Here is a 23,921-nt window from a genome sequence, read left to right as displayed (position 1 = left end):
TTTACTAACCTCAGGTCTGCATGAAGCACTAACACTGGTTCTGGGATTAAGGTAACTAATGATAGAGACAGTTGTTGAATGAGTAACACTTTATTGTGTTGACCTTTGTTTCTCAGCATGAACAAGTAGTACTGGATGGCAGTGGTGTGTTTTGTACCCTGTACTGTCTTTCATTGATGTTGTAAGACATTCTGCAGTGATAACCTAGGAGATATGGAGAAGAAGAATGTGTAACACTTGAAATCCCCTGTTCAGAAAAACCTTATTTAATGATAATCAAAGTGCTTCCATGAAAAAACTGTAAATCTAAGTGAAATAAATTTTGTAAGAATAGTTTGGCTACTTGTTATCTGAAAATTTTTTTTCTCAATTTCAAAATATATGCAGAAATCAATTCTGAATGATACAGGAATTATGGTAGGACTACAGAAAGAATGACTGAGAGATGTTAAAATATTGAGGCTCCTTTAATATACAAACAATAATTAGAAATGGGGTGCAGTTTCAAAGTATAATAAGTGGTATAATTATGCTAGTGGAAATAGTTGAGACCAAAGGTAAATAAAATTAAAAGTAAATAATTCAATTAAAGCAGTATAAAAATTAGTAACATAAAGTATGAAAACATTTGAATAGGAAAAATCTGTAGCTAGAAATGTTAAAAACAAACATTAAAAACAATAACCAGGAATACCAGTCCTTGCTGCATTTCCTGTCAAGGTACCTAGTGAATATTCAGCACCAGACACTTTTGTATGGCTAGTATATATTCTATATTCTAGTGCACTTGTTGAAGTTCTGCCTATTCATTTTCAGAAGTCTTATTCCAAACCAAGTTGTTCTGCCTTCTTCCTCTAATTCATTCTTTCAGGGTGAAGCAAGGCTGCTTTTCTGTGCTAGTTTGGTGCATCAGAGAACGCTTCTCTACAGTGGCAATTCCTGTATTCTTTTAAAATTGGTATTCTCTAGCATGATCTGAAATGAGGTTATGATTTTTTAGAAACTTGATTTTAACTTAACCTTTCTATCAAAGTTAATAATTTTCTGTAGGAATCTCATCAATAGGAGCTTGTGATGTGTTTCACATCTTCACACATGCATGTGTGTGTGTCTGCATACCGCGAAATACGATGTCCTGTCCTGGGAGCCACATTCTTCTGGACCTTGCATTGTGCAGTGGAAGTGACCAAGACATCAGTGTCAGGAGCAGCCAGCAGCTTCCTAGGACAGACATACAGCACAGTGTGACCCAGCATCAGAGTCGATCAACCTGGCCCCACATCTGCCTGACCCTGAGCTTGCATTTCAGCCAAGGGAAGCTGGGGATGCTCTGGCAGTCCTGCTTGCAGCCTGATCCCTGTTCCATCTAAGGGCTCCGGGATCTCTGATACTCTGCTCCAGGACAGAGTGTCTGGAGCAACACCAAACCATCTTCCTCCAAACTGACTCTAGAGGGCAAAATTCTAAAGCCTGAGGCGGGCATAAAATAACCCTGCTGTCACCTGCAAGAAAGGTTACCCTAGGGCTTGGGGTTACCCTGGAAACCACTGGTTTCCAGTTCTAGCAGAGGCAGACCTGTGAGCTACGTTGCTGCAGATGACCCAAATTTCTGATGGACTGTGATCCCAAGGAAGAGTTCACCAGCAGTGCTATTGAAAAAATAAGATACCCCTAAATTTCCAGGGCCCCAGTAACAGGTGAATTTCTTATAAGAGGTACAGAGCACTGAACTGTTCCAGGATTACACACAGGAGTGGTGCTGGAGTCCTGCCTGGGAATCCACATGCATTCGTTGCCCTCAAGATGACTCAGACAAAACCTTGCAGGCTCCTAGCCAGATGTGTCCGTGTCATCTAAAAATTTCTAACCAGTTTCTAAGAATACGTTACATTTTTTAAATACAAAATATTTCATTTATGTGTGGGGCTTCTTTTAATAAAAAAATAATTGACCAGAAGATATTAAGACCAAAAAAAAAAATCCACATTTTAGATATTACAGACTTAATTCTTTTCTTGGATCATAATCTCCATTATTACAACTTCTGAATATGTTTAATTTTATAAAATACTCTATACATTTTTTCATCTAAGAAATATCTTAGGAACTATGAGGCTGCTACAGCAGGTGTTACCATTTTGTTGTTGTTGTTGTTTTGATCCTGTTGGCCGTTTTTTTTTCATTTGAGATATGAGAATCAGAGCAAACAGAGAACATGCCATTTAGTAATGAAGTGTGTTTTCTCAGATGGATTTATTTTATCAAAGGCTCAGACATCAGCAAAAGCTCTTTCCTTTTTTACTGTGACTACTCTTCAGTACAGTGTGATTGTGGCAGCTGCTGTTTTATCTAGAAGCTTAGTTTGCCCTGTCAAAATATCTGACAAGTCCACCTTCCCATGTGTAGGAACCTGACTAGTGTAGTGAATGTGTACATTTAAAGAAATTGAGATTTACCTGTACTTAATCACAGAATGCAATTCAGTTGCTTCTGTGTTTTTTTACCTTGTGCTGTTTCTGTTAAATTGAGTAACTGCAAATACTCTGCTAAATAGAGTAACTCGTCCTATGCAGATATTGAGTGAACCAGATCTCTGTGACACCAGAATAGGTTGAGGGAACTGTCAATGATAAGCTCAATTATATTGAAGGACATATTGACCTCATGATGCTAAGATTCTGATCTTTAAAATGTACTCATGTCTTGGGTTAGTTTTTTCTCTTCTTTTGTTCCCTTTGTTCCTACTATGACTAGTACCTTATTACAGTAAATTTCTAAAGAAGAGGCCCCTCTACATTCATCATAGTATATTCCTTGTGACAAAAGCATCAGGCTTTTTGATCCCAACAATCACTCCTGTATTTTCAAGCCTACATTCAGAACAGTTCTGCTGCCCCACTCTCAAAGTAAGTGGGGTTGCCACTATCCAGTCAGGGAAGCAGGGGAATGTGGAGGTAATGATCCTTCAGCCTTGCACAACTAAAAATCGAGTTCAACAGATTGTATTTTTTTCTGCTGCTTCCTTGGTGAGAAACATTGAAACTAATAATCTTTTTGGCTCTGTACCACCCCTTCACAGGTCAGAATGATGATGCTTCTGTCACTGTAGAATGTCTGAGTCACACTTGGTGGTGGTGATTTGTGATTGGAAGTGAAGCTGAAATACAGAAGTGAGGGTTTTGTGTCTGGCAGGGCTGGAAGAATTTCTCATTATCCTTTCTCCAGTCCAAACTTAGTCCAAACAAAAAAAAACTCTTTTTTTTTTTTTTATACCAAATCAGAGCAAAACCTCAATATTAGTGACATTTTCCAAAGAATTTATATTGGAATGGCTGAAGCTGAAACCTTACACATTTCTGAACTACTGTCCTAAAGTCAAACACTTGGGTGAAGGTACACTCAGCACTTTGAGATGGTAAATTCAGTGTGGACTGCTAGAAACCCAAACAGCTCAACTTCCTACGTTTAATGAAATGGGTCTACTGAAAAAAATAGTATGATTGTTCAATTAAAAAGCATCCCATGCATACACACAAGGGGACAAAATTAAATTCTAATCCTGACTTTTCCTAGTTTTTTTATTTTTGACTTTATTTTCTTGTGACATTTGCCTTGTGTAATTACTTCCATTTTTGGTTTAAAGTATAGGGAAAAACAGAATTTATATAACACTGATCAATCGCTCCAGGATACATAAGCAAACTGCAATCTCTAGAACCACCACCTCCTGCAGACTGATAGGACGATAGTTTGTAGGAATGGTAAGCTCTCGTAGTCCTGCCTCAGTCTCCACTAGTGGAAAGACTGGGAATTTTGCCAGTGGGTTTCACTGTTATTTGACAGGGAGAAATAGCCTTACCTAACACTCCTGGTTCCAGCTATGTTCTGAAGAGCATTCTTCACTGGATACTGGCTGCTGTTTTGCCATAAACTTAATCTTTTTTTGCTGTGTTCTTTTTCATGCCTCTTATTTCTTTCTCTTATACCCAGTTCTGGTCTCCCAGATCTTTAGACCATCTCTTCCTCACCTTTTTGCCTTGCTTTGCAGCTGCTTTTGCAGTCTTTCTGCATCTGCTTCTCTCTTCCTTTCCTCATTTCACAAAATTAGTGAGACACTTAATTGACTTGATTCTAGCAAGACTTCTGAGCTTGACAGACCACTTGGCCAGATTTGGGCTGAAATTTATAAGAGTGATGAAGAGCACAAGCTGTACAAAAATGATTGCCCTCTTCCCTGAAGATGAGGTGGGACATGCTGAAGTATCTCAGAAGACCATCAAAATTTATCAACATGCACAAATTATATTTTCCCCTGTGGTTATTCACAGAGACAGCACTCAGAATGGTGTTGATCCAGACAATGAGTTGTGATAAAGCTAGAAGAACTGAGTAGTCTTGTCATGCAGCATCCTTTCAGGCTTCTCCTTGGTGAATTTTTCACCTTTGAAGGTCAGAAATGATGCATGAGGTTAGTCATGGCAGTGCATATGTTATACCTCCAGATTCCTCCATCTCACCTTACTTCTAGTTTAGTCTGTGTGTAGTTAGGATTCCATTTTAGATTTAAATAATTAATTTCTGAGTCAAATAACCAACATACTATCATTAGAAGATTCTAAATTTTTCAGATGGAATAAAAATCACATTTCAACTTTGTTGACCCATCTCTCTGTTCAGAAGCAATTGAAATGGCTTTGCATTATGGCCCCAAAATATCACAGCTAATCAGGCTATGGTATTTGTCACTTAGATCTAAGAGGAGAAAAATATTGATCACTTCCTGATGTTTTCTGCCTCCAAAGACATCTATTTTGTTTATTTTATAGAACTTTCTGGCTTCACATCATTTGTCCATAAAGCCTTCATATATAACCCTATTTTTATATTTTGGATAACTAAATATTTTGTTGTGGTTTAAGAATGGTATTTTCCAATTCAGAGTTCCCATTGAAACCACTCCAGACCATGTGCTGCTTGATCATTCCCCCTCCCCTCAGTGGGCTGGGGAGGAGACCTTAAAGGCATGGGTGGAGATAACAACAATTTACTGGAAACAGCAATAAGATAAGAAAATTAACAGTGGCAACAACATCAATAGTAATGACAGAAGGTACAAGAAAGAGGCAAACAATTCACATGGACACAGACACACCCCATCCCTAACAATACTCAACTGTTCTTCTGCCATGCCACAGGGATCTGGAAGTGAGCCCTTGCGCCATCCCTGGAAAATGACACAAAGTTGCACAGAGTAACCTATGTGTCCTGGTCGTGCTGCCTTCTGGCTACTGCAAAAATCAACCCTGTCCAGACCAGAACCAGGACATTTCCACCCCTTATTCTATACCATCTGCATCATGCCCAGATCCTACACCTTCCAACTATATACATATACATATATACATATATACATAGGCATGAGTATAATTTCCATAGTTAATGACTGTCCCTCCAAGATGGAGTTCCTTTAGTCCATGGCTGTGGGTTCAGTCCATCCCAGATGTCCTCCAGGGCAGAAGGGCTGGTGTGCTGTCAGATGGTTGCAAGCTGCACCAGGAGCTCACAATTGGAGCACTTCATACTCATTGTCCATGGTAGTTCTGGCATACAGTGGCAGTGTCATTCAGCAACGACTTTTATACAATTCAACATTGCAGACTGTTTTAACCCAAAAATCAAATTCCCTGGAGGTACACACTGTTTCTGTGTTGACTGTCCCAAGTTCACCCAGGTCCTTGAGAAAAAACAATGAATGGGTTTGCCTTTACTTGAGGAAGGATTAATCCAAACTGTCTTCCCTAACACATTTCTCATATGCTCCACAGGAGCTTTATATCCTTTTGCAGTACATGGAGGTTTTGACTGGGTGGGGCAAGCAAGGTAGATGCTCTAGTGTTAACTAACCAGGGGGCCCATGCTAAATACAGAGCCTGGTGTTGAAGGTCTCAGCACCTATTGCTCTCAATGTGGTTTTTAACAGTCCCCTGTGCCATTCCATTTTCCCAGAGACTGGTGCAGGATAGAGAATATGATGTGCCCACTCAGTATGATCCTGGCCCAGGTGTCTATGAGAATATTTTTGAAATGAGTCCCATTGTCCAGCTCTGTTCTTTTGGTGATGGTGTGTCACCACATGAGCTGCTTTTCAGGGATGATGTTCTAGGCAGTGATGTGAGGCACAGAGTGCATCTCCAGCCATCCAGTGGTTGTCTCCACCATTGTCAGCACATGGCACTTGCCTAGGCAAATTTGTGGGAGTGTGATGTAATCGATCTGCCAGGCCTTCTCATATTTATATTTCAGCCCTCCTCCCCCACACCAAAGAGACTTTACCCATTTGGCCTGCCCAATTGCAGTGCATGTTTCATGCTTATGGTTAACCAGGGATATAGTGTCCCCTGCTCAGTCATGAGCCCATCTGGATGTTGCATCTCTTCCCTGATGGCCTGAGCTGTTATGAGCCCACTGAGTCAGAAATAATTCCAGATCGACCTGAGACACTTCAATCTTGGCAGCCCGATCCACCTGTCCATTGTTGCAATGTTCTTCAGCAGCCCAACTCCAACCCCCTCATATAATCAGCTACCAGAAAATGAAAAAGATACACTCTCTTCACTCATGGTTCCTAGCATTTTCTAGGGATACATTAAAAATGGAATGATGGTGTATGGAATCCTACATGGCAAGTTGCAGAAGCTACTGAGGGACAAGGTGGATCAAGTCAGGGTGCAGAGCTGAAAGCCATCCAGCTGGCCTCAAGTGTCACTGAACGAGAAGAAAGGCCAGCACTTTGCCTCTACACTCATGCATACAGTGGCAAATGCTCTGTGGGGGTGGCTACAATGATGTAAAAAGAGTGATTGGCAGTGCAGAAGGAAACCATCTGGGCCACTGAACTGTGGCAAGACATCATTGCCTGGGTAGAGAAGTTGGCTGTAAAAGTACATCATGTAGATGCACACACATCTTCTGTGTGCGTGTACATCCTTTCTGGAGCTGCCACAGCATTCTCCTTGCAAGGAGATCATCAGGGTTGTGTAGGTGAAGTGCTAAACCATTAGAGCAGAGAATTTCCCCAAAAACTGGCTCATTCTCTCCTGCACTCTATGCTACTCATGACCATCCACCCTCAGGACAGATCTCTGAATGGCCTCCCTAGAAATCTCTGTCCTCACTCTAAATATGGTGTGGACTGCACTGAGGAGACATGGCAGACTTAGCAACGAGAATATGCTTTCCTTAACATCCAGCAGGAATTCAAAATTCTCAAAAGCTGTTTTAACAGGTCTGAAGGAAGAAAAGGGGATAAAAATCTGGGGAAATCGACTCCCCCATTTCCCCCCACAGCCTGGGTGTTTTTGTTAATGTATTCCCAGAACTAATGCCTAAGTAAGGATGGGAGAGAAACACTGAGTACAATCCCAAGTGATCATCATTGCCCTTTATCTTACCATGTCATAAACCGATACCCCATAGTACAGCAACAAAGCAATCCCAGTCCCTCTCTCTGCTCTCAAAAGGAGCACCATTATGAGCACATAGTGGATGTACAGAAACATGTACAGGGTTAGGTACCACACCCACATGAGCAAACCAGTCAAGACCACTGCGACCAGTAGGTCTGCACCTAGTACAACAAATCGTATCAAATTAGATCAGATTTGTTTTCAACTCACTCTGGGTGAATCTGTTGTTATCTCAACCCTTCATGCCTCACACTGGGCACCAAAGAAGCTGTTGTGTTTTAGGAATGGTACTCTCCAATTCCGTGTTCCCACTAAAACCATGTGCTGCTCCAAACCATGTGCTGCTCCATCTCTCCCCTTCTCCTTGGCAGGCTGGAGAGGAGAATTGGAGGCATAAAATGTAAAGCTCAAGAGATAAGAACAATTTTTACTGGAAACAGCAATGAGATAAGAAAACATACAGTAACAATAATAGTGCTAATGGCAGAGGGTGCAAGAAAGAGGTGAACAATTTGATGTAGGAAGTGAACCCCCCCACAATAATACCCAAACACTCCCTCCACCACACTACACTGACTCAGAAGTGAGCCCTTCCCCAAAAAATGACACAGGATGATATAGAATAACCTTCAGGTCTTGGTCATACCCACTCCTGGCTACTGCAAAAATTACCCCATCCTGATCAGAACCAGGACAATTGTAGAGAGAGATAAAGATAATAGTATTTTATACTGAAAATTTTAAAACTCCGAAGGGGAAGCAAAACCTGCAAAAATTTTTATATACTATATTTAGTATCCATGTGTGTTTGAGTGTATGTATGTATATATATGCTTATCTAAAATCCAAAGAAATTTTGTTATTAATTGATCTGTTAATTTCTGTTAGATGTTAAATATATTTTAAGTGCTGTTCTTCACTCTTCTGGTGTGGTATGTTCAGATGTGAAAATCACTTTACATGACTTCTGTTCTTCAATACCTCTAAGTTTCTTTAAAAAAATGTGGTTAAATATGAGTTTGTGCTTTTGTCCACAGGAATTAGGAAAAAAAAAAAAAAAGCTACAACTGCAATAATACTTTAATTGAAATAATGTGGCAGACTGAGGTTTTCTTTATCCAACAACCCATGATAAAATTTCACACTAGGGTTTAACCCTTCAGTGCAGACTGACTAGCTTAAAACTAGCTGGTTTTGCTTCTTTACATGATTTCAGGAGTCTCATGTTAAAACTGGCTATAATTTTAACATATTCAGTACTGTGAAACAGCTGGAGAGCAGAAGCCATTTATCAAGTTGCCATTTGTTTTTCCTTCTCAGTTGTGTGTATGTGTGTGAATATTTAGCTGTTTTCACCAATGTTAAGCAAGCATTTCAGACAGTGTTTAGGATGTATCTCAGTTGCTATTAATAATGTTGGATCTGGATAATGTTATAGAATTCTTTTCTTTCTCTCTCCCTTCCTTTTTTTTCTTGTAATGCTTAGTTGGTAAGTATGATACCGTATTTCAGAGCTGTTGCTTCATTGCACATAACTAACTCATCACTCTCTTTAACCTGTAGCATGAGCAGCAATTGCATAATGAAATTCGAAATTCCGTTTTCTGTGCTCATCTGTTAATACCCTTCAATCTCTGCGGTTCGTGTCTCATGTCTCACACCTGTTATCTTTTATCTTTTCTCCTCCCCCTTCCTCACTTCTTTCCACTCCTCCTTCCTCATCACTTCTTCATTCTCAACAAAGAAAGAAATGCTGTGATATTTCTTCTCCTTCCAAAACCTCCACTAGAAAGCATTGGCCACATCAAGGTAAAGGGCAAAGGCTTGAAACGGAAGGTCTTTCACGCTAGCTGTGAATGGTATGCTGTGCAAAACAACAACGGTTATTTTCTATTCTCTAATTTCCACCATTTGAAATGCTTTAATTTCTTGTAAAATCAGAACAAGATAGAATTTCAGAAAATGCGAATGCATGTTTCCCTGCCTGCCTTTTTCTATAAGGCACAGTGAGTCAGGCATTATCATGCTTTTCCAGATTGTTTGGCAGTGAAGTACCTAGTTCATGAACAAAATTACTGTCACCAGCTGGGGAACAAATAACAGCCCTTTCTCTCTCCTGTCACTCGGATGGGTTGTGTCGGTTTGAAGATAGAAAGTACCGTGCTGTTGCTCTGGAGCAGGCAGGTGAGGGACCAGGCAAGAGCAGCCGGGTTGCTAAATACCACAGGTTTATGACAATCTTTTAAATTTGCTCCTAGACTTCTTACCTTATGACCTCATTTGATTTTAGAGGAATCTTTGAAAATAAATCATGGCCATTTTTGAATGATTTTTGCACCCTTTATATGTGAAATGTATAGTGAGGCAGAGAGATCTTCAGTTCTGATTATTGCATTATTATTTTAAAGAATTACCAGTAATAGCATGATGTGGAAGAAATAGCAAGTGATTTCTGGCTTACTGCAGTCTGCAGGGGTTTCCCTATTGACACCTGCAGGACCAGGCTTCTATCTCTAAATTATATGGGTTAGAAGCCTTCAGAGGCAACTGAGGTAGTTGAGTTCAATCACACTGCCAGTCTCTGTAAATGGCTAATGAAAATGCAGTTTAGTTTTATGGATGGGAGTTCACAGTATTAATTTTCTGTAGCACAGGAAGGAGAATGTGATTTTGATTTCATAGTTTCTCCTTTTCCTTTTGTACCTCTATGGAAGAAGATTTGGAGACAGGCTGTTTGTAGGAAAGAGCCTTGTCCCTTGCAGTGAGGACTCTGGGGCCACTGGAGCGTAGCTCTGGGCACTGGGCTAATGAATTACATATCATTGTCTCAAATTCATCTTGTTCCTTTTACAAAGAAACGTTAACATATAGTGCATCCAGTTAGTACAATCTGTTCAAGCTTCTGCCTTGTGGGCCCTGTAGGAATTTGCCTTTTGAAGCACCAACTGAAGTTGATATGGGAGAAGATGTTTGGCTCTCTCAGTTGGCTCCCAATTCACTCCACCTCTTCAGCAGCATTCCTAGAGCTCCCTTCATGTGCAATGAGCTGTTAACCTTCATGTTCTCATTAAAGACTGGATTCTTCTGGGTTGTGGTTTGACTAATGATTCCCCCATCCCTGCAAGGGAACTGGAGCTGTTTGTTTTCCTGGCTAGCGGGAAAATGTTGCCCACTTCAGTGCTGCCTCAATTGCTCAGAGCAAGGGGGTTCTGCAGTCCCATAGCTCAGTGGTTTCTGGAACCATCCTTTCTGTAGGGGCGCATTTGTGGCAGTTGCTAATTCCATGAGCAATACCATCACCCACAGCTGGTAAAGGGCTAGGAGATGCTGTGGCAGTGACAGCAGCACTGAAATTCCTGTCTGCCCCTTGCTAAGAGATCCCATGCTGCGAGTGCGGAAAGCAGCACTGACCCGTCTGGTTCTTGCTGTCCTCTGCAGGCTTCTGCCCAGAGACTCAGCCGGGAGAAACTCCAGCAGCAGCAACAGCACAGGTGGATGGAACAGACTTAGCCTCTCCAATGTCTCCTCGGACTAGCAAGAGCCGCATGTCCATGAAACTGCGCCGCTCCTCTGGCTCAGCCAACAAGTCCTAAGTGGCAAGATGCCTGCAGCTTTCTAGTGAAGAGCAATTGGCCTCCCTTCCCACAGTGACTCACCACCTTTTGGGTTTATTTACTGCTCACACCTTTCATTCAAGGATAATGTCTCTCATGTGTGTGCACCCATGCCCTGCATCCTCCTTTTCTGTATGTTTATTTTAAACAGCGACACTGGACTTGAATATTTTAGCTTTGTTTTTTTGTTAAACTCCAGTCTGCCTTTTTTTTTTTTTCTTTGCAGTGCAGTTTGTACCCTGCACCTTTTACCTACTTGGATGATTATGGATGATTAACTTTGGGTTTTAACTCTGGTTGATCTTGAATCAACATGGAATTGGAGACTGCAGTTGGATTACACTATATTTATTGCGCCCCATTGCAATTTTCCCTGTAACAAAGAAAGAAATATGTACAATTTGAAAATGAATGTACAATTTTAAATTGAAGTTGCATTTGTAAAGTCTTTGTCAGATGTCACAATGTTAATGCACAAGATGTGTACAGATTATTTATGTTGAGAATAAAATAGTTCAATGGCCTTTCAAGCATTACAGAAGCCAAATGAAATAATTTGCTTATAGCACCCTTTCATCATAAAGCAATGTATCATTTCCTAATTCTGCAGATAATCTATGCCAGAAAAAAAAAAATCACTGTGCTGAAATTCTACTTCTGCTTGGCTTCCAAATATTTTTATAATGTTTGCTTTTCCAAGTGGTGTCAATAGTAAATGGCATTGAGTTTCACGAGTTTTAGCCGTTATCATTAGGGTGCTCCATCTAGATGTATATTCTTTTTTCTTACATTAAAAAAAAAAATAAATAAAAACAAACACTTTTCTGATAGAAATTCATTGCCATGATGATGGGTACTAGGGAAGAAAAGGGAAGATGCTCCGGGAGCCTGGCCTGAAATGCTGATAATTTCAACCTTCTGAGCGCAGATTAGTACACGAGTTCCACCCACCCAGAGGTATTTTCCTACAGAAAACTAAATGCTCACATTTTGAGTCTAGTAAACAACAAAATGCTGTTAACAAAATGTAGCATGGCATCGGTACTAACTGCATGTGTAAATATATCATATGGGCAACAATAAAAGAAGAAATTATGTATTGTCATTCATGTAGTATCTACAAATTTGTAATGGTTGAAGAGAAGACATGCTATTTAATAATCCAATAAAATTATTCTTACCACCTTTTGTATATTAGTCATTCACCTCACTAATTAGATTCTTAGTCGAATTTATAGAAGGATTGTGTATTACATGCACATGGAGCAGTTAAATGCAATACACAGCTTTAGTTTTCCTTTGTATTAAAAAGTACACACAAGTTCTCAAGAATGCCCAACTGAAAACTTCCCCAGATCTAGTAAATACATCGGATATAGCTCTGCAGGTAATACAAGGCATAGGCTGGTCCCTCTGGCAGGCTGGTTATTCAAGTGCTAATTGTAGGAGCAGTTAATAATCATCACATTTGCGTGGTCTGGAGTCCTTCATCTTTGACTACACAAGGAGAGAAAGAGCAACCATGATTAAAAATTTAAAAAAAATAGTGACTTTCTCCGGGGGAAAACTCATTTAATTGCATAAACAGGCATTTTTTACCTAAGTCTCTGTTGCCAACAAATGACAGAAAAATGCACAACTTAAAATAACATGCTTTATTTTTGGCATATTGGTGAGTTGCAAGTTGAGCCTCCTTTGTCAGAAAGCAAATCTTGGCTGCATTAGGTTATATTGTATTAATTCATTTGTCCAGGTTCTGGAACTAAAATGACAAAGTCCGTGAAGCACATTTAATGTAAAGCACTTATCGCTTGCTTGCAGCCTTTGGGCATGATACATCTTTTGTTGTGTGTAGCAAAATACAAAACTACAGAAATAATTGCTTTAGAGGATGCTAATCAAGAGATTGAAATATTTTGCATGCTCATGTCAGAGAGAACGTTGGAACAAAGACTACGACTAGGATCAGTTTGGTTCTTTGGAAGTCACCAGCTGATCTGCTTTGCCCTGCTGAATTCAAGAAAGGCATGAGCTTTCTTTTAAATCTTTTATTGAATTTTCTTGCCCTTATTTTTAGCCTCATCTGCTATCACATTTAGAAACAAGCACTCTTGGAAAAAATAAATACGTAAATAAATAAACAAACAAATACTGGCTGAAGTGTCAGTAGCTGGTAAATCCAACAGCATTTCAATGCATTTGGCCAGAGCACTCAAAAGCCAGGGAATACACACCGCGGGTTGCTTTGCTAAAGGTAGGCGTCGTTGGGGAGAAGGAAGGTAGCCTGTCACCTGCGCTTTAGCAACGTGTCTAAAGACTGCTTCATGTCCTAATTTCAGCTGCTCACAAGACTCGGAGGAATTCACACCAAAAGCGCAGCTCACGGGGAAGAGGGCTCGCAGGCCGCCCGAAAAGGCGAGCCGCACACCGGCTGCTTTCCGCCCGCCTGCCGTGCCGGGGCTGCCGGGGCCACACGCTGCCCAGCCTGGGGAGACCGAGCTGCCCTTCTGGCTACTGTCCGTGCCGCACCAGCAAGCCACTAAGGGAGCGGAGCAGCTTTGGGAACGGGCAGCTGCCAGAGACGTGTGTTTTGCCCATCACACCGCTGCTAGAGTACAGAGACACAGAGTAAGCAGGAGATGCGTACTTAGCTATAGAAGATCAACACCTCGTATTTCAATTAAACAGACAGCACGATTAATTTCCCATACGTTTTGCTAGCTATTATATGACTTGACACTGACTTAATATGAACATTTACCTTCTCAGCTATCTTAGTACAGAGTACAGCAAACAAAACACCACGAATGTTGAAGCTCGGGGGCTAAGGCTATTAAAACAAGGTCACTAGATCAGGCTCCTTTTCTCACGAAAAATAATTTCTCTCTTTAGATACCCTATATACAGCCGTTCTTCTCTCCGTCGCTACGGAAGATGGACCGGCGGTGGGCCGCCACCCGACGCCTCGGCAGTGCCCGCCTCCCGACAGATGCCGGCGGGGCTCCTCGCCTGTTGCGGCCGGCCCGGGGCCGTGCCCGGTGCCTGGGGAGCAGCGCGGCGCTCCCTGCACTGCGGGGCTCGGCGGGAGCGCTGCCGGCAGCGCGGCCCGTGGGCTGAACGGGTCACTATCCACCGGCCGCTGGTCACCTTGCGGCTTCTCCGACGTCGTAGCCGTGAGAGCCGCGACTTTCCATAGGAATTACAGCGTGACCAGGGCTCGCTCGGCTAGCCCGGGCTCCCGGAGCAGTCCCACCGGGGCGGCCGCGGGCCTAGCAGCCCGGCCGGACGGGCACCTGGAGCAGCAGGACCTGCCTGCTCTCCGGCGGGTGGCACTTGCTGGCGTGCCGCGCCAGCCCGGGCGCGCTGAAGAAGGTGGCGGGGCAGTGTTTGCAGGGGAAGCCCTGCCGCTCGCCGCCCCCCGCGCCGCTCTCGGGGACCCCGGCGGGCGGCGGCGGCGGCAGCAGCAGCTCATCCCGCACGGCGTGCCACAGCCGGTGCTTGTCCCTGATGTCCGCCGAGGGGAAGCGGGCGCCGCAGAGGTGGCAGGCGAAGGTGAGGGGCCCGCGCTCCGGCGGGCCGAAGGCGGCAGGCCGCGCTGCCCCGTGGGTGCCCAGGTGCTTGCGGAGGTAAGCCTGCCGCCGGAACCGCTTTTGGCAGCAGGGACAGGCGAACGCCTCCCCGCCGGGGCCGCCGCCCGGCCCGGGAGCGCCGCCGTGAGCCGGGCCGGGGCTGCAGCCGGGGGCGGTCGGGGCGCCGCCGGCGCTGTCCGCGCCGCCGCGGTGCTGACGGGTCGGCGGCGGTGGCTGGGGCGCGGCGGGGCCGCGGGGCCGCCGCTCGGGGCTGTTCTCCTTGCCCGGCGGGGCGGAGGCGGCGCCTTCGGCGCTGGGGCCGGGACGCGGCTTGTGCCAGCGGCGGTGCGAGGCCAGGTTGGCGGGACAGCTGAAGATCTTGTGGCACTCGGGGCAGCGGTACTCGACGCGCACGATGCGGGAGCAGCGGTGCTGGGCCAGCGCCAGCGGGTCCGCGTACTGCTCCTTGCACAGCTGGCAGATGAACTCGCCGAGCGGCGTGCGCCCCGCCGGCGGCCCCGGCCGGCCCTCGGGCCCCTCCTCTTTGATGCGCAGCCCCAGCACGGGCGAGGTGGTCACCTCGTCGGCGAAGCTCAGCTTCCGCGTGGCCTTGCCCTTCTTGGCGGGCGCCTTGGCCCGAGACGGCCGCTTCAGCGCGGGCACCGACGGCAGCGGCGGGGCGGGCAGCGGCGTGCGCGGCTGCAGCAGCAGCTTCTCGGCGGGCGGGAAGGAGGCGGCCAGGGGGAAGGACTCGGCGGAGGCGGGGGAGCTGAGGCACCGCTCGAAGAGAGCCGCCCGCGGCCCCGCCGCGCTGCACGGCCCCGTCGCCCCCCAGGCGGCCGGAGCCTCCGGCGGGGTGAGCCCGGGGCCGCCGCAGCCGCCGCCGGGGGGCCACGTCGCGGGGCAAGCGGCGACGGCTCCCTCCTTCTCCTCGCCCTTCTCCTCCTCCGCTCCCTGTCTAGCGGCGGGGCAGTCCCCACCGGCGGGCGGCGGCAGCGGGGCGGGCGGAGGGTCCCGGTCCGGGTCCCGCTCCCGCGGGCGTGCCCGGTAGGAGCCGCCGGGTCTCCGGCTGCGCTTGACGAGGAAGCCGCGCGGCATGGCGGGGCGGTGCGGGACAGCGAGAGCGCGGCACCGCCGGCCCGCCCGGCCTTTATAGCCCCGGCGCCCGCTCCGCCCGGGCGTCATCCTCCCTCCGGCGGCCGCGGCCAATGAGGAGTTGGGGCCGGCGCTGGCGGCGGGGGGCGGCGGCGGCCGGAGCGGGCCGGGGCTGCCGCCGCCGCCGGGCCGGGCGCGCTCGGGTGCGGGGACGGGCGGGGTGTCTCGGGGAGCGCACCCCCCGCGCCCTGCGAGACTGAGTGAGGTGTGGGGCCGGGAATGAACACCCCGAGCTGGGTGACGGGCGCTGTCCCTCAGCCGAGGGGAGCAGGAGCGGCTGTCGTGGGTGTTCGTGCCGCTGCCTTCAGACGCCGCCGGGGCCGCACGGACCGCCCCGCACGCCCTTCAGCTGAAGGGAGCCAGGGCTGGGAACTGGCTCCGTCCTTCTGCACAGCCACGTCAGGAGTTTTCCCAGAAGTAGGCAGAAAGCTCCGGTAATGCGGTGAGCTCCCAATGAAAGAGCGGGGCTGCCGGGCTGCCACCGCCGCGTAAAATGCTAAATCACGGCTCTGGCGTAGTGGCCGTGACTGGTCCCTTGGCAGCCTCGCCCGCGGGTAACCTCCCGAGCCCAGGGGAGGCAAGACTGAGTGTGGTACATCAAACTGCAAAAGCCCCCGAACTTCCCTCCCATCTCTCCTCCATGCAACTCCCGGCCCGTTCGCGGGCGCCGTGAGCCTGGCGGCAGCTGGTGCGCCCCTGCAGCAAGGCAGGAGTCGTGTTTGCTAAAGCACTAATCGCCTTTCTAGTGGGGGGATTCAAGCGCACTGGCAGCGGGATGTCAGCAGCCCCTCCGGCCCCACCGCGCGGTACCAGCATCACTTACTGGACCGCCCGGGTTTGGCGGCAGGACGGTGCTGTCCTGCCCGCAGACCTGCTGCCCGCAGCACACGCGAGATGGCGAGCCTTGGGAATGACCGCGCTGAAGCCTCGCTCCCTCCCTGACCGGGGACAGACAGCCCTTGCCACGGCAGGACCGTCGGACTCACCCTGCTGGAAACATCGCCTAGCCGGAAGACAGCACCGGGAGAAAGGGGAAAACAGCGCCTCTGGTTCGAGGGGCTTTCCAGGAGCAGAAGAAAGATATGAAGCCTTCATGAAAGACCAGAGGCCAGAGACAACCACCTGCTCAAAACACTCTCAAACCACTTCTCTGTGTAAGTGCTCCGATTATATTTGCTTAACAAAGTTTTAATCATATTTTACATTACTCTCCCATTTTCCTCCATTTTCATGATTGCACTGAATCTCAGATTAGATTATAGACTCCGTGGGCTAGAGACCACCTTTGTTAGTACAAACCACTGTAACTGGGACTAATGAGCCACGCTTTAGTGCAATTAGGTCACTCCACCTACTTGGCTGCTTGATTTTTACCCAAAATTTTTTTACCTTTGTAGTTGGACTTCCTAACTACATTTCTCACTGAATAACTGGATCTCTGGTTACAGATCTGCTGTTCCTCCGAGCGATATGTAAATAGTTCTTTCGCCTCTCCCATGTAAATAGCGTTCCCATTAATGATTCATTTGCTTTTGTCAAATTGCAAAAATAGTCTGTGGTAGGAATGTCCAGTTCTGGAATGTCCAGTTCAGTTTCCAGTCCTAAGAGGTGAGGAATCCAACAATGCCTTTTCCAGCACAGGAGTAGCTGGAGGTAGAGTACCAGTTGGAAAGCAGATGTATTGAGTGCTTACTGAAACTCCAAACATTTCTCCAGTAAAAGCTGTAGATTGGAGTTGCATCAGGGAGTTCCTCTGGGCCCCCAGTGTCATCATCTGCCATGGTCCAGACCTCATGGGAAGGCTTGGGGAGCAACCTACAGTCACAGCTGTGGAATCGCTGCTGGATCTCCCCAGCTGATGTCCCTCCGGCGGTGCTTCTTGGCTCTTCCCTGTGATTTGGTGCCCATCTGTGCCTTCCCCGTGCTCACAGTGCCCTCCAGCACAGCCCTCTTGTAGCTTTCTAAACTTGCCTCCAGTTTATGATCAGTTTCTAAGGTGGGACCCAAAACTGTAGAACCCATCACTCCATCCTTGGCCTTGCTGCAGCATCTGCCAATGCCCGCAGATGCCTGACAAAAACGCCGCCAGCATCGCTTGGGGATTCAAGTTGGTTCAGCCACCTCGTGACTTACTTCTGTCAACAAATATATTTGTTTCCCCAGGCTGTCTCTGCCCCATTACAAATCTCTGTGCCCTGGCTCCCACTTGGAAGGGTCATAATTATTCTTTGATTACAGATTGTTTCCTCTCCCTCCTACGTTTACAAGAGAATGTACCTGTAGTAACTGGCATTACACCCAACTCTCACAGCTTCTAAGCTTTCCGAAGTGTTACATGGGTTTATCTTCTTACCATCATCCTTTACTCCTACCAAAAATTTTACAGTTAGAAAATTCAGATAATTTGTAATAATGGTTAACAATTTTGTGAACACACCTCCAAATCCTCTGTAAATTTGCTGGATTTGTTTCCTTTTCACTGTTTTATTACATTTCATTATTCCCATCACCTAGCTGAGAGTACAGCATTACACCTTCCTGAACAACGACAGGGAAACTTTATTTAAGGTCAAAGCTTTTCTAAGCGAGGAGCTGAATGATGTTATTGCTCCTGTCCTTACACTGTGTTCTCTACAGCCTGCTAAAATCAGGTTGGTCTTCATTAAACATGTTGGCTGCTTACACATGAGAGTCATCCTTATATGACCTGAGATTAACCAAAGGCTTAATCCCACAATAAATAGGAAATCAAACTTCTAGTGGAAAAATGTAGTAGCTGGTGGGGAACTGGCAGGGTGAAAACAAGAGGAACCAGTTCCTCATCTTATATCCTTTGCTCCCTCAGTCCATTCCCTCCTCTCTGGTTGAGGCTGAATGTTGATGTGCTAGGGAATGGAAACAAGAGCAGGCTCTGCCTCCCTTTTTGTCGAAGTTTCTCATTTTATATGAGGGGACTTTTACCCTTGTTCATAACTTTGCTGCTAACATAGGGAGCCATTTAAGCCTTGCCAAGATTCAGCAATCAGATTCAGCGACGGCTGGGCCAACTTCTTGGGGACCTTCCAAAGTGAGGACAATCTCCAGATTCTTCTAGATACCTTTCCTGTCACTGCCTTCTTTTAGGGACATGGTTTAGTGGTGGGCTTGCCAGTGCTGGGTTAATCATTGAGCTCTTAAAGGTCCTTTTCAACTCAGTTCCATGATTATGTGACTCTGGAGGATGCTCCATCTGATTGCCCAGCGTGCTCCAGAGTTTGGCACTAGAAGCTCATCATCCAGGTCCTTGTACATCGCAGACTGTCATCTCTGGCTCTGAGGTAGGGATACCATAGCTTTCAGCCCCAGTCATGTCTCCAGCAGCTCCAGGACACCTGGGAGCCTGTGCAGACACTGAAGAGGAGGTCTGCACCTCCATGGTCTGCAAATAAAACATTGTCAAGCAAGTGGGCAGCTGCATTTATATTTCTGAGCAGTCTTGGGGCATAAACAGCAAGAGGAATGTATGACAGAAATGCCAGCTGGCAGAGAAAAGATCTTGAGTGAGGTCTGGTTCCCAGAGAAAACCCCAAAATTCTTCTGGGGGTTGAGGGTACAGAAATAAAAAGAGAAATTCCTTTTGCCACTTAGTAAAAGAAAAAATAACCACAACTTAAAAAAAATAAGAGTTAAAAATAAAATAGAAAATAACTATAAGCAAAGGATTAAAGAACATTTCTCTCCTTCATGTTTCCCCTCCCCACCACAAAAAAAAAATGGTTGTGGTTGAGTTTTTTTATATTGCAGGGTTTCAAATAAAGTTGACTTTTAAATCTTGCCCTGACATCTGGTTTGTAATTAATGGAGCAGTAAATAGGAGGGAGACAGAAGCTGCCTCAGAAGCCTGTCCTTGATACATGACTCTCCAGCAATATAGCTAGATGAGCGATACCACCCCCAGGCTCCAGCACTTAAACAAAATCCAGGCTGGTTTTGGTGGCAACACAAGCCATTTCATCTTCCCCCTAGAACAAGGCTGCCAATTATCTTGCTGTGGTTGGGGATTTGATGCTGGTGACAGACATTGAAGGAAATATCTGCATTATGAGGATATGGATTGTCTAATATAACTGACCTTGCTGGTATCTTAATTGTGTTTTGTTTTACCTGAGGACAATCTGCTTCAAGAGGAAAATGATGCTAACAGCTGCTATGTTTTCTTCATTGCTCGAATATTAACAAGAAGCTTTCTGTAAGGGGAGGTAGAAAACACTGTTCTGTGAAGGTACTTGAGCTAGAGGGATTTGAAGAGATTTGAAGACACTATGAAAACACTTAACCTTCCTCTTTTTCCACAAATGAAGTGATGCTGTGAACAGGTCACATCACGTCAGGTATTACTAAGGTGATGCTGGGAGGACAGGGGTGCCACAGCTCCTGTCCCTACTCTGTAAGTGAGCAGCTGTGTAAGGGCCAAAAAACTCAATCTCACCTTCTGGTTCTTGCCCACCTCCATCTGCATAAGCCCATTGCAGGGAAACCAGGTCCTCTACAGGGAGCAGATTGACATTCCCAAACTTATAAAAGTTATAGGAGACTCAATGGGACTATGGTGATTTTTGTTACTTCCTTACAGACTTCATCTGGATTTCAGCTCCTACCCCACAGGCTGCAGCCATTTGCCAAATTTGCCTGCACTGGAGTTATTTATTGATCTCGCCATGTCATAAATAGGAAGATTTGGCTTCCTTTGGCGTGAGTCTCAGCAATCTGTTCCCTACAAGCATCATTATATGTTGCAATTCACTGAAAAAAACACCTCCTAGCAGAGAAGACCACAGTTATCAATTATATGGATATCAGTAGTGGCTTTCAGGGAGGCTGGGTCCCAGCTGCTCTCTGCAGGTGTGTGTGCAGACAGGTGGATGGTTCTGTGTGCAAAGAGAGCAAAGAGACCGGAAGACAAGACAGCAGGAGAGTGGGAGAAATGAAGTTTCTGAGGGATGTCTCTGCTGAATGCTGGTCTGGGAAACTCCATGTCTGCCACCAGTAAAGTTTAGGCAGGACAGAGAAACATGCTGGTTGCCTAATTTCCAAAAATGGCTCAATCTGGGAGGTTTTCAGAAAGCAGAAATCAGGACCAGATGAATCACAGCCACAAATACTTAATTTTATTATGATCACACTTAATCCTGCTCTTGTGCTGGCACTGGAATGTATTCAGTTCTGCAGGGATGTGGTGCAGGGTGCTGAGCCCACAGGAAGATATTTACATTTTTTCCTTTCCCCCCCATCCCCCAATGATTCTTAAAAATAAGGCCACCTTATTCAAGAAAATTCCTTTGACTCAGAGGCATAACAGGTAATTCCCCAGGGCTGTTGCCCAAGACCTTTCTGCCACCCCTACTCCATGATACCCTCTCTGTTTCTCCCTCCATTTTCTTCAGGTCACACCAAATTCCCAGGTCCTTTTCCTGCCAGGACTGGAGGCACTTCCTGACAGAAGTATGCTACTGCATCTTTGCTTGCCTATGTAAAGGAGTGGCAGGATATGTTGTGGAATGAGGCACAGGTATAGCCTGGCTGCTGCAAAGCAGATGAGTGGCCTCACCACTGCCAGCAACAGTTGCAAAGGGGCAGCTGGAGCCTGCGAGATGCTGATAAGGAAAACCAGTGGTAAGGGGTGGGAGAAAACAAGCAAACCAACATGGAAAGCTGGCTAGAAACAGCTGTGCAGAACAGCACCTAAAAGGAACAAGTTGGAAAATTGCTTTGCAGGGAAATAAACCACACCTGAGCTGGGTGCCTGCATCTCAGAAAAGCAACAAGGAGGATGATAACACCCAAAATGAAATAGTGATTCATATCTTTGCAGGGAATGTGACAGAGGAGGGCAAAGGAAAGGCAGCACAGAGCCAGACAGTTGCTGCTCTTTTCTGAAATTGCAGCTTCTGAGCCCATCCACCTTGTTCATTCACAAATGAGACCTGGCAAATGTCCACTGTGCAGGAAGCTTCAGAGAGGTGAGGTTGCAGTGCCAGCTCTTGGCAGGTGTGTCAGGATGGAGATTCTCTTCTTTTTTTTCTGCGGGTGAACACCCATGTGCAACCCTGATGGGCAATGGCAGAATGCCTTGCTTGCTGATGCAGTAGGAGAAGGGAAAATGCATCACTGCCTCAAGATGACCTAAAAACAAAGCTCCTCTTCAGCTGCCCTCCCCTCTCCAGGTGCCAGTGCCTGCCTAGAAGGCAAGGACAGTGGTGACTAGAGGATGTCTCCAGCAGAGCCCAGGAGAAAAGCAGCACCAAGCCAAAATCATCAAGCATATATTGCATTGTTTTGAAAATATTTTTTCCCCTTAGGACTTAGCCCTCTACTTCAAAGCCAGGAGAGGGGACACAAAACCAGAATCATGCTCCAAGTGCTGCTAATATAACAATCCCTAGCAGCTGCCATGCAGGATTCTCCACTCACATTTGTTTTGCTTCTTTTGTGACATTTGATTAAAGTCTTGCTATCCTAAATATTAACTAAAGTGCTTGGAGGCAAGGCCTAAATTTCACTTTGCCTCCCAAGTTCACCAGCTCCATCCTCCTCCTCCTCCTCCTCCAAATATATTTTTCTATAAATTACTGTCACTGTTTCTGTTGATAGTCAACATAATCAAACATTTGTAAGCATGCTGTCTCTTCAATCTGTTCAGTTGATGCACTTTACCTGATCTTTCATTAAAGTAATCAAAACACTTGCTGTGCCACGTCTAATGAATGTTGCATGTATGATTAAGTACTTTCATTCATATTGCAAGTTTGATTTAATGTAATCTGCCTTTCAGACAGCCATTAGCCTAGCTCCTGCGTGAATTCGATTAATTGGCTGAATTCTTCCAGATGTCCTTTAAGTATTACAGGAATTTCTATGTAAAAACAGCAGGGACCATCTAGCAGAGAAGCAAACAATGATACGTTATATTGCTGCCATGACTTACAAAAAGCTGGATTCATTTTCATTAATAAAACATCTGTACTGCTGCACAGCTATGCATCAAGATGCATTTATTTTATATGTTTATTTCTCTTATGACTATAAATAGATGGTTAAACAGAAGCACAGTATGTTCAGTTGGAAGACAAACAAACAGAACTGTATCAGAAATGAAAATCGAAATAAAGAATGTCAGAATTAGGACTTATAAAATAAGCATCATGTGTTGTAACAAACATGGCAGCAACTCTTATGGCTACGAGGTATTTCTTAGGATAAAGGCATTTTTCTTAGAGCATGATGAATCTGAAAGCAATTGGTTCTTAAGTTGAAATGTCCTATGTCCAGTTTATGTTTATATGGCTTATTGTACCTTTAAGTGGGAAGAAAAATGCAATTTGGCATTTTTAAATGGATGCAGTAATGAGAAAAAGTGTCATTAAAATAAACAGTTCTCAAAATGAGAATTATTTTCTTTTTTCTCCCCCACAAAGTTACACTTCAGAAAGGAATCACTTTTTTCCTAAAAAGCAAAGTCCCCAAAAGTCAGCTTGTGTTTCGGTGCCTGCTGTACCCAGCCTGTGCAGAACATGGTGAAATTTCAGGGCATGGGGAGGATGCCTCCACAACCCAAAGTAGCTCCCTTCACTTTCTGCTAGCCTTGCTAGATCTGAGAGCACCTTTTGAAGAAGGATATGAGATCTCAGAACTTTCTTGCCCCTTTTATCCTCTCTCCCCCTGCCTACCCTTCTCATCCTTGGGAATGAGCCCATGGGGCAGACTGGAGAAGTCTGGCAGGAGTTTCACTGAGCTCAGCACAGCTTAATTTTCCTGAATGTGCGGTACTTCTCATCCAGGTCAGAGAGCTGCAGGGCTCTGCCTGTCACAACTCTGTTTCATTGGGCTCTGCCAAGTCAGGAACTGAGGAAGGGAGAGGAGCAGCAGCACTGCAGCAGTGTTGCAACTCTCACCAGCAGTGCTCCGTCAAGTGGTTCTATCTCACCTGGGGAACAGCCAGGTCCCACTCTTCCCTCTCCTCCCTGGCTCCCTCTTTCCCAGCTGCTGCACAGCCTTAGAAGTGTGTTTGGTCCTTGAGGTACCTCTCCTGTGCTTGGCAAATTATTGCCTCTTTGCACCACATCGGGACTTTACTGACT

At 45.7% G+C, this 23,921-nt stretch overlaps 2 protein-coding genes and 2 long non-coding RNA genes across 18 annotated transcripts in view; 2 read left to right on the top strand and 2 right to left on the bottom strand.

Moving 5' to 3' along the window:
* Positions 1 to 12,265, top strand: part of RALGAPA1 (Ral GTPase activating protein catalytic subunit alpha 1) — a 132,032-nt gene extending 119,767 nt beyond the window's left edge. For 6 of the 15 annotated variants that reach the window (XM_023927881.2, XM_086894106.1, XM_086894107.1 and 3 more), the window contains one exon: positions 10,905 to 12,265. In XM_023927881.2, the coding sequence (XP_023783649.1) occupies positions 10,905 to 11,059 (155 nt within the window). In that variant the 3' untranslated portion in view covers positions 11,060 to 12,265. Of the gene's footprint in view, positions 1 to 116; positions 332 to 1,033; positions 2,234 to 9,210; positions 9,326 to 10,904 lie in introns of those variants that run through there. The other 9 variants (XM_023927879.2, XM_023927868.2, XM_023927876.2 and 6 more) reach the window with 5 other exon arrangements.
* On the bottom strand, positions 72 to 7,474 carry LOC147652634 (uncharacterized). The gene is made up of 3 exons (XR_015288343.1): positions 5,175 to 7,474; positions 1,120 to 4,441; positions 72 to 204 (listed from the first exon to the last, which is right to left on the bottom strand). It is a non-coding gene; the product is annotated as an uncharacterized LOC147652634 (long non-coding RNA).
* Positions 12,266 to 14,280: 2,015 nt separating the features above from the next.
* On the bottom strand, positions 14,281 to 15,747 carry INSM2 (INSM transcriptional repressor 2). The gene has a single exon (XM_086894109.1). It carries the CDS (start codon positions 15,745 to 15,747, stop codon positions 14,350 to 14,352), a length of 1,398 nt encoding a protein of 465 aa, XP_086750235.1. The 3' UTR covers positions 14,281 to 14,349.
* Positions 15,748 to 15,918: 171 nt separating this feature from the next.
* LOC147652632 (uncharacterized) lies at positions 15,919 to 23,231 on the top strand. Its single transcript, XR_015287867.1, has 2 exons — positions 15,919 to 16,958; positions 21,656 to 23,231. It is a non-coding gene; the product is annotated as an uncharacterized LOC147652632 (long non-coding RNA).
* Positions 23,232 to 23,921: the final 690 nt, after the last annotated feature.

Source organism: Cyanistes caeruleus, chromosome 6 (assembly GCF_971803275.1).
Source record: "Cyanistes caeruleus chromosome 6, bCyaCae1.hap1.1, whole genome shotgun sequence".
Lineage (NCBI taxonomy): Eukaryota > Metazoa > Chordata > Aves > Passeriformes > Paridae > Cyanistes > Cyanistes caeruleus.
The sequence above is the reverse complement of the archived record's forward strand: the minus strand, read 5'-3'. Positions and strand labels throughout refer to the sequence as shown.